The sequence below is a fragment of the Nannospalax galili genome, unplaced genomic scaffold, assembly GCF_000622305.1.
Source record: "Nannospalax galili isolate Female #2095 unplaced genomic scaffold, S.galili_v1.0 scaffold390, whole genome shotgun sequence".
Taxonomy (NCBI): Eukaryota; Metazoa; Chordata; class Mammalia; order Rodentia; family Spalacidae; genus Nannospalax; species Nannospalax galili.
In genome coordinates, this window is record NW_008330777.1 from 7022650 (window position 1) to 7033022 (window position 10373).

The window sequence follows — 10373 nt, forward strand, 5'->3', positions numbered from 1 at the left end:
AACTGGTTTTAGCTGTGGTTTGAATGCCTGGGGGCAGGATAACAGAGCTGACTAGAGAAATCTGCCTGACTCCAAAGCTTACATGGAGATTTCTTAGAACTTTAGGGATTTTTCTAGCAGTGTTGAGATAGAAAAAGTGGGGTGAAGTGATGGTTCCCAAGGGAACGTGCCTGAAATTAAAATCTCAGGGGATTCCACTTGGTTCCCAGCACAGGCCTTCCTGCAAATTTAAGAGGCTGGCGGCCGTCCTAATGACTCTTAAGTGGCCGTTGCGTCACCAGATTTTTATATTAGAAAGATATATAGATAGAGGTCTTTTGTCTACACCTTTGCAGGCAGTCAGGGTCCATTAGGGGGGTCAAAGAAACCTTCAGCTAACATCAGGGAGTAGCCCTGACCAGGAAGCCTCAGTGGTCTCTCTGTCCTTAGCAGTCCCACGTGAAGACTTTTAGACCAGAAACTAAAGGAGAAAATTAGAAGAGATTTGCGTTGCTCTCCTGGTGGGGAGAGATACTCACGAATCCTGCATTTCAGGGGGTGCCAGCTGCTCGCTGGCATGAAGTTCAGAGGCCCCATGTTGGGCGCCAGATATGGGGTGTGCAGGGATCTTGGGGTGCCAGCTGCTAGCGTGGCGCCGGTCCTCTGCGCGCACCTGGAAGGCGGTGGGTCCCGCGGCGCGTCTGCTCTGCGTTGCTGGCGGGCCCCTGCTTCTCCACTGCTTCTCCGCTGTGGGTCCCTCTGCTACCGGGGCTGGCCCAGTCGAGTTCTGCCCTAATTTCACCCGTGCACTTCCTCGAGATGCGAAATCCACCAGCCGCTGGATCACGCGGGAAGGTGCAGAACGGCAAAAGCTAGGGTTCTGTGAGTCGTGGCTTACGAAGAAATAGCTTTCTCCGGAGAGACTGGATTGTAGGCAATAAGACACAGGACTCAGCTCTGATCTCAGTGATACAGCTACTTTATTCTCCTGACTCTACTTGGCTCCAAGTCTTGGTGATCCAGCTCCAATTATTGAGGGAAAACCAGGACACTTTATACTGTGGGGGTAGTGGTAAAAAGCTTTAGCTGATAGGTACTTTGTGGGATGCCCTATTTACATATGGAAGTGGGCTCCTGCCAGGCTGCCAGACTGCCTGAGAATCACATAGGAAAACCTGGCATTTCCAGAGCCGGAGGCCATGTTTCTGTGACGGCTACTTCAAAAGACGAGCCAGGAAGATGCCAGAAAAGCACCCTATTGATAAAAGGAGTCTCTGCATTTGAAGCCGAGCCCATGGGCTATCCGGTCATGAAGAGACTACTACTTTACACAACAAGGGTCCCCAACAATAATCCATGTGGCCTAGTATTAAATGATTTGAGCCAAAGCAGAGAGGCTGGGAACTTTGAATGATATTGGGAGGCATATGTGGAAAGAATGAGAGATGGACCTAGGAGGCTGTGAATGCAGGGCTGTGAAGGGGGTTTATTATGAAAAGAAGTAGGGCATGACAAGGGATTTTTGCAGAGTGAGGGCAGAGTTAGTGTTATATTTCTGGAACTTGTTCTGCCCATAGCATGCATAATAGATCAAAATGAGAAAGCAAGCAGGCATAGCTATTGAGTTCAATTTAACAATATTTATTACATGCCTAAGATGCATTGGACATTGGGAGAAAAGATGTAATTCCTTTCCTGAGGGGACCTATAGCCTAATGAAGGAGGGAGAGAAATGACCAGGTAGTTGTAGTAAGCATGCTAAGCAGCACAAGCTAGAAGCATCGAAAGCCTGAATAGGCATTATAGGAAAGGCACTAGAGGTGAAGTCAAGGGATTTTCTGATGTCATGACAAGTCTTAAACATAGACATAGAGGCAAAGAGAGAAGGATCCTCATGTACAGCCTTGAATTTTCAGTCATGGTGCAATGATAGTATTTAATGAGGGGACTGAATAAGAGGGAGATGGTTTGTGAGAAAAATTAATGTGGATTCAGGCTTAATAAATGTAAAGTCCTAAAAGGTGCATTTGTTGGATTCAGACACAGTTTAGTTCAGCTATACTAAGAAATGTCTATTTTTCTCTTTCATCTAACTTGATAATATAAGTTGGCCTTTTCTCAGAGACTGTCTTCAGGAATCTTCTAGCAACCCTTGGATTTCATCTTGTACTAAAGCAGAGTGCCCTTACTCATTGGATTATTGGTGCCATATCGGCTTTGATTGTCTGGTTCACCTCTCCTTCAGTTGTCTAGCCAGGGATGGAGATGGAGAACTATAGGACAGTAATGGGCAACATTGTAAGACCATTCATCAGGTACCAAGGGCACTCTTTACAGACTGAGAGTAAATGGGGCCTGTTCTCTAATGGATAGAATAAGATACTCCTGTACTAACAGGAGTGATTCTGCAAGAACAGCAAGCGTCTCTGTTACATATTAAATTAACATCACCTGGTGTGCTCTTTAACAAGCCCTTGTTGAGAAGAATTGTTATTACATGCAAACCATAGGTCAGGAAGTAGCACTTCATTGAGGCTAAAGGTGATGCAGTTGGTATTAGTAGAGAAATCAGGATTCTATTACTCCTCTTTCCATTTACGTGTAGGAGGTAGGAAGTGTAGCCTCATGGGACTGGGAGATGACTCAGTGCGCAAAGGTCTGATGACCTGAGTTTAAGTCCTCAAACTCATATGAAAAGCTGGAAAGAGTAGTGTGCTTCTGCAATCCCAGTTTTCCTCTGGGAAATGGGAGACTGAGACAGGAGAATCACCTGGAAGCTCATGCGCCAGCTACTTTGGCATATGCAAGGGCAAAAACCTAACAAACTATAACCAAAACAAAAGCAGACAAAAACCAAAGAGACCATGCCTCAAAAACAAGGTGGAAAGGTGAAGGCTAACTTCCAAAATTTATCCTCTGACCTCTACACATGCACCATGGCACATAAGTACCTACACACACACATATACACTCCCTCCGGCTGCGGGTCCTGGAGATCGTGACTGCAGGCAGGGCTTAATAATTCAGTGAGAAAGATCAGGGGACAAAACCAAGAGAGACCTCCAGATTCGGGTTAACAAATGTGAAAGAGATGCTAGCCAAGGAGAGTTGGCTAGAGACAGTGAAAAAGAGAAAGGAAGTGAGAAGAGCAGTGTTAAACCACGGGTTTCCCTTCATTCATGCATATTCTCATGTTTTGAAAGTATCATGAAAGCACAGAAGTACTTACAAAATTAAGTGTGCGTATATGGTATGTGTATACATATGCATGTGAATGTAGGTGCATGTGCATGTTATGATGCATGAGTATAGATCAGAGGACAACATTTGAGAACTGGTTTCTCTTTCCACCATGGGACCCACAGATCAAACTCACGTACTCAGATCTGTGAAGCAAACACTTTTCCCAGCTTATGCATCTCACTACCCCAAGTATAAAGGAGTTTCAGTTGAAATACACATGCCTATAGTCCTTAGAATTTGAATAGTCTAAATATAAACACATTCTGAAAACAGCACCCTGTTTGGTGTCTAACATCAGTGGCTTTGTTAGTCCCATTGATAGATAGGATGATAACAGGTAGCATGCAGTACATAAACTACATTTGCACATGTATATATGAATTACATTATACATACATATGTTGCATATATATTGGATTGAACTTATCTCTCATACATACACATGGTGTTGCTTCCTGTTTACTTATTTTTTTCTCATGATGGCTCTACAAGGTAATTCCAGTTATCTTTAATTTACAAAAGAGAATACCAAGGTACAGAAAAGTGAAGGAACTCTGATTAGTCAATGTATGTTCAGTTGGATACACAATATCTCCCTCCACTCTCTCCCCTCTTTGCCCTTCTATTCTGGGATCAAACCCAGAGCTTAGTGCAGGCTGTGCCAGTGCTCTGCTACTGACTTACAGCCCTGGAATCACTTTTTAAAAATTTTATTATTTTTATTTTATGCGTATGCATGTATTGCCTGCATGTAGATAAGTGCACCCATGTCATGCAATGCGCTCAGAGGTCAAAAGAGGCTGTTGGATCCCCTGGGACTGGAGTTATGGACAGTTGTTAGCTGCCGTGTGGGTTCTGGGATTCGAACCTGGGTCTTCTGCAAGAAGAACCAGTGTTCGTAACCACTGAGCCATCTCTCCAGCCCTGGAATCACTTTCTTAACCTGTTTTACACTGCCCTTGCTTAGCATACATAGGCTTGTCTACATAGCTCTGAAGAAGGGTGCATTAACAAAGGCGATTTTTTTCTTCTTTTCTCTTATAAAGCAATTTTAACCTACGATATCCTTTACTTACTTACCAAGAGAACAGTGACAGAGCAGTGTGGCTTTTGATGTTTGAATCTAAGCATCATTTAGGCTCTGAAGGACTAATGGTCATCACTTGTGAGGGTGCTTGTGACTGAAAAGGTCAGCAGGTAGAAAAAATAGTGATGAGAACACACACCTGTGCCACACCATCAATCAGCTTTACAACAGTGCTGGCCTTTGTCAGTATTTCTCAAAAGAAAAATCGTAAGACAGCAAAAACAAAGAGGCACAAATGAGCATAACTGGAATCAGGTTAAGACCTCTGTGAAAACATGAGACACTAGGTCTTTTTGCTTCAAAAGACAGTCTCTCAGTCCTGTGTTCTTTAGAGAATTCTGTCTGCAGTTGTTTTTTTCACATCCTCTGCTCGAATTCCTCCCGTTACCTTTCCTAGAGTGGAACTTTTCCTGATCCTTTCGTGTCTTTCTGAATTTTCAGCACCAGCTCATACAAGCAACTCCAGGAATTATATCAGCATGAAAGTTTGTTTTGTGTTAAGCGGTTTCATTGGCTGTGAAATAGCAGAAGTCGTTTTCACTAGTGCTATTTTGGACTCATAGGAGAAAACGCAAATGATCAAAATCTATTTTGCTTAGTGTTGAATGACTACCTGTTCTCATCTTACCATCAGATTACTCAGATTTGGTCTGTCTTCTTTTTTTGCCTTATGCATGGTATATACATGCTTTACCAGTGACGTACAGCCCTAGAATCAGTTTCTTCAGACATGCTGAATGGTGGTGCGATGCAGGCCTTATCACTGACTTGCATATGTGCCATGACTTAAATATTAAAGCGCAGTGCAATTTAGTATCATTTCATATTCTAGTGTCATAATATTCATTGGTTAAATATAAGCCCTGCTTAGGTGGATAACACCTGTTATGGATTTTTATCACACAGACGTTTCCCTTAATCTAGTGTGTTACACACATGGGTGAGGGATGCTTTTGCTCTTCCATTTTTGTTTTATTAATGCTGTTTGCCCTTTAGTTTTTTTCTTTTCCCTTCCTTTGAAGAGTTTAAATTTGTTGCTGTGCTTCAGAGAGTTTCTCCCAGTGAAACTGTAAGATTTATTAATCTTGTTCCTTGTTTTGAAATCCTCATTTTGTGAGGATTAGATATTGTTTATTTTTGGCTGCTTCAGGTTACCGGGTTTATTGCTATGAAGATAGGAACTTTCAACAGATTTGAACAGGTTTTTACGGTTGGTTGATTTGGTTGATTTGGTTTTTTTCTTTGAAAGCATTTACAGAGTTGGTTAAGACAGTGAACAAGTACCACAGAATAACTGGGTCAGTGAAGATTGCTTTGCATCCTTCCTGTCCTTCCATTGGGAGGTTGAAGCATTGTCCTAGTTGTTTCTAAATTTTCCTCACTGGATCAGCAAAACCTATCCCTGAATGTTGTGTCCTGAGTCTCAAGGCCCTGGCAAGGCTAGTTCTGTGGTTCTGTACTGTTACTAGAGACATGTACCTCAACTTCAAGGTTAATGTCTCATAGAAGACAGTTGAGTTTCACTCTGAAGTGCTTGAAATCTGCTCTCTCTTACAACACTGTTTGGCAGTTTGGCAGTTTTTCATATTTCTTTTAAATTTTAATTATAACCCATCAAGTCTTAAGCAATTACTTCTGGGTTGGATTCTTGATGAATGTCATAGCAGGGTGTTTTAATTTAATGGATCCAGAAAAACATCTGTTTCTAATATTTTAAAAGCCAATTTATATGGAAATTCATTTAATACACAGTCAATACACGGAGACATGAAAAATCAGAATGGAAAATCAAACCACTGTGATGTAGTTGGTCTTCCATTAACAAAGGATTTTGCTCAGCTGCTGCTACTAGTTAACACTCACATATTGTAGCTTAGAAGAAACAGCAGGGCATTTCTCACAGAAATGGAAAGGTTGTTAGCATGGGCTGGTATGGTCAGTGTCCTCTATCCTGCTGTGCGTGACTTCTATCCCCAAGGACACTTTATGGACCATGGCACATTCCATGTTGCCAAAAGGAGGACTAGAGACAGGAGGATAAGTTTTCCCTCTCAAGATGCTTTCTGGAAGTTATCCCATGACCATATTTAACATCAAAGGGAATAGGAGAAATAACCATGTGCTCAGTTTAAAACTGAAATTCTGTTAAGTTGGAAAAAGAAAACCATATATATTTGAGAACAATAAGCTGTTTCTGCCTTGTCATTTTAAGATATAGTTTTAACAGAACTGTTTTTGGTGAACATTGAGAAACACTGACTAGTTCTCATAAGTCTTATATACATAAGGTACTAGTATAGAAATTGGCAGGGTATAGATTATCATCAATAAATCATCAATAACTGATAGCCTGTTTTAATTCTAAACCCAAAATATACTTGATTTCAGAAGTTATGAGCCAAGTAGACTTTAATAAGGGACTTTTGGTAGATTATATAGCAATCTTTATATATAATAATAATGGCTAATAGGGCAGAGGGTCTTCAGAATGCTCATGTGTCTAAAAACAATGACCTTTGTTCCTCTCTAGTGAAGATAAATGAATAATTACAAGTATTTTCTAAGTGATTTTAAGGTAAGACTATTACAGACACAAACTCGGAGAGGCTCATTGAGGAGCAATTAGAGCTGCAGTAGAACGTCACCATTGGCTAGCTGTCTAAGCCCCGTGGAATACGAACTCTGCTGTTTCTCTTTTAGTCCCTTTAGATGGGAAGCTTAACCCATGTGAATGGTTTTGAAGTCAGACAAGAATTACAGAAATGGGACTCAGAGCTCTTTCCTTTAATCCAAAGCTTTTCCAGTGTGATTTTTGGTAATATTCATGAGTGTCTTTTGAGCTTTCAGCATATAGCATAACTGGTGAAGGAGCTTGGAGGTCTGAATCTTTGGGTCAGCCTCCTATCATGTGTTCTTCAGCTTCTAAAATGCCTGAAATGCTTTAAGAAGCCCTGATATTGGACTAGTTGAGAGTCTTCTAGTTATAGAGCTTCATAGTTCTCTTGCCTTCTGACTCAGGTGCCTGTGTCATGCTCTGAGAATATAGAGATCACTGTACTAGGGACATAAAATACTGCAGTGCCATCCTATTGACCAGGAACTATCATGGTAAAATGAAGAATCTTTTAAATGGAATCATTTACATATCTTCTTCAACATGAGTAATTTATCCTCTTAGGACTATTGATTACTTATTATTTGTTTTGATACTTTAAAATTTTGATAGTTTGATTCTGAATAAGTATTACTAAAATCTACCATGGATAAGATAAATTTTCTTTCCAATACACATTAAAAGTATAGCAATTAACAGCTTTACAGGGTATATCTACCTTCTTAAATGTCTCCAGTGGTATATGGATGATAGTTTCTGAGATTCAGAATCGTAAGAACAGAACAAGCTGTCATGCCCTTTGCTACTATTCCAAATGCATATGATGCTGAACTAGTTTTAATTAATCTTTTTCAGCCATAATTTCCTCACCTTAGAGATGTAGATAGTAAGATCTGCCTCATCAGTGCTGTTCTAAAGTTTAAATGAGAAGATATAGCAAGGGGGCAAATTGCCAGATAGCAGGTGCTCGGCAAACAGTAGCTCCTTCGTTCCTGGTATTTATGTGGAAGTCTGAGGCATGAAATCCTGGATATATTTTCCTATCAGGAGACAATGAAGTGCCATTGTGATTTTTACAGGTGATAGTAACTCCTTTGAGAGAAATGGGAAAGGCCATGAAACAGATGAAGGCAAGAAGGAAATTCTAGGTAGGAGAAGAGCCATCTTCCTGTCTCTCAAGATCTCTAGGCCCTCTCTAGTCTAAGGACCAACAGCATGAATAGTGCTGGGGAACATGCCAGTGGTGTGGTATCATCTCTGGCTTCTCCCCTGTCCTCCATCAGAGCCAACCTTTCACCCTGATACCCAGGTGATTTGTGCCTAGGAGAAGCAGTACTCTGGGACCTGCTGTTCTATTTAAAGTTCATTTTGAATAGGGGCCAGTCCTAGATCTAGCTGTATCCCCTGGATGAGCAGTTCCTGGGCCATCTTAAAAATGTAGAATACCTTGGGGCTGGAGAGATAGTGCAGTATTTAAGAACACTGTTCTTGCAGAAGACCCAGGTTCGAATCCTAACACCCACATGGCAGCTAACAACTGTCCATAACTCCAGTTCCATGTGATTCAACAGTCTCTTCTGTCCTCTGCGGGCATTGTACTGCATGGGTGCACTTACCTATATGCAGGCACTACACTCATAAAATGAAAATAATAAATAAAAAATATATATTTTTAATGTAGAATCCCAGGCAGCATGCTAACTTGAAGCCTCCAGACTGCATTCTTAGCTAGGATGACACAGAGGCATCGGGGCAGTTGTTTGGGAGCTGCTACACTGAGGCTAAAATCATTGGTGGAACCCATGTATTTATTCTTCAAACATTTTTCTTTCCAACAAGGAAAAAGCTTTGCAGGAAAAGAAAACCATCCCTCAGTGTAGTGTTAGTAAGTGTTAATGACAAGATCCAAGTTCAACCTGTATGTACTTGGAATCCCATCATAAAGCCATATAATAAACAAGTTTTTGAAGAAGATGCTATCTCATCAATGCCATATTTCTTTTTCTTTTTGTATTTTACATTTACCTTTTTTTTTTTTAACATTTTGTTTTTCAGCCGTGCTATCAAGACGAATCAGGACCTCCTCCCAGAAACCCCATGGACACACATTTTCTACAATGATTTTTGGGGGACTCTTCTAACTCACAGCGGTAGCCACAAGTCCTACCGGCCACTCTGCACTCTTTCTTTTCGACTGAACTATGCTATTGGAGGACTGAATCCTTGGAGCTACCATCTTGTCAATGTCCTGTTGCATGCGGCTGTCACCGGTCTCTTCACACACTTCTCCAAGGTCCTCCTTGGGGATGGATACTGGACTTTCATGGCTGGTTTGATGTTCGCTTCTCACCCCATTCACACAGAGGCAGTGGCAGGCATCGTAGGACGGGCAGATGTTGGTGCCAGTCTCTTCTTTCTCCTCTCCTTGCTCTGCTACATTAAGCACTGTTCTACAAGAGGCTACAGTGCCAGGACTTGGGGCTGGTTCCTGGGGACTGGACTGTGTGCAGGATGCAGCATGTTGTGGAAGGAACAAGGAGTGACTGTCCTAGCAGTTTCAGCTGTTTATGATGTCTTTGTATTTCACAGGCTCAAAATGAAACAGATCTTACCTACCATTTACAAAGTAAGTGATTGTTGCCTCTAGAGCATTGGATTACTGAGTAATCTACTTGCTTGGTCCTTTGGCACCATTTAAAAAGCAAATTTGTTCTTTTTCAAGCAGAATTTAAAATGTTTCCTTTTGATCTTCTGGTAAGTAGAAGTGTCTTTTTGACCTTTCTTTACTCAGTGCTGTTGCAGTCACTGCTTGTCTTATTTCTCAGGTTTCAGAACTTGTTTCCATGATTTCCAAGGTGGCAGAAGAATAATTTTGCCTTATAAAAATATGTATCTTTATTGGTTTTGGTTCATTCTTTCTTTTTGCTAAGTTCCCTATAATCCAATAATTGCCTATGATGAATATTTGTAAAAATAACACAGCTGACGACTGCGCTAGATGTTGGATTCCGTGGAGGGAAACCCTTTGTAATTTGTTAAGATTACTGTTCCTCAGTTTGAAAAACATCCCTCTGTAGTGCATGAGGAAGTCAGACGCTTAAACAATGACTCATGCTCACCTTTTCCTTGTTGTTTGTGTGTAAGAATACAAGACGCAAAACACAAAATGGTTATTATAAGTTTTGCCCTGAGGCCAATTAAGACCTTTGCCTCAGGGCTTAATGTTTGTGTATCCCTTAGTGGCTTCAAATGTAATTCTGTTCCAAGGTCACAGAAGGATTTTGGAGTCCCTGTGCTTTTCTGCTAAGCACATTACGTATCCCTGAATAGGTACATAAAATATATAGAAATCAAACACTTACTGAAAAAGGATAATAAAGAAATTGATTTTAAAATAATTCTTTGATACACATATACACATATATAGATATATATGTGTGTATATATATA

General features: G+C 40.9%; 1 protein-coding gene across 2 annotated transcripts in view; it reads left to right on the plus strand.

Moving 5' to 3' along the window:
• Tmtc2 (transmembrane O-mannosyltransferase targeting cadherins 2) overlaps positions 1-10373 on the plus strand; it is a 507640-nt gene that overhangs the window by 184002 nt on the left and 313265 nt on the right. The window contains exon 2 of one of the 2 annotated variants that reach the window (XM_008852327.2): positions 8979-9549. The exons of the other annotated variant lie outside the window; for it this stretch is intronic. Coding sequence (XP_008850549.1) covers positions 8979-9549 — 571 coding nt within the window. The remainder of the gene's footprint in view (positions 1-8978; positions 9550-10373) is intronic. 2 annotated transcript variants of the gene reach the window in all.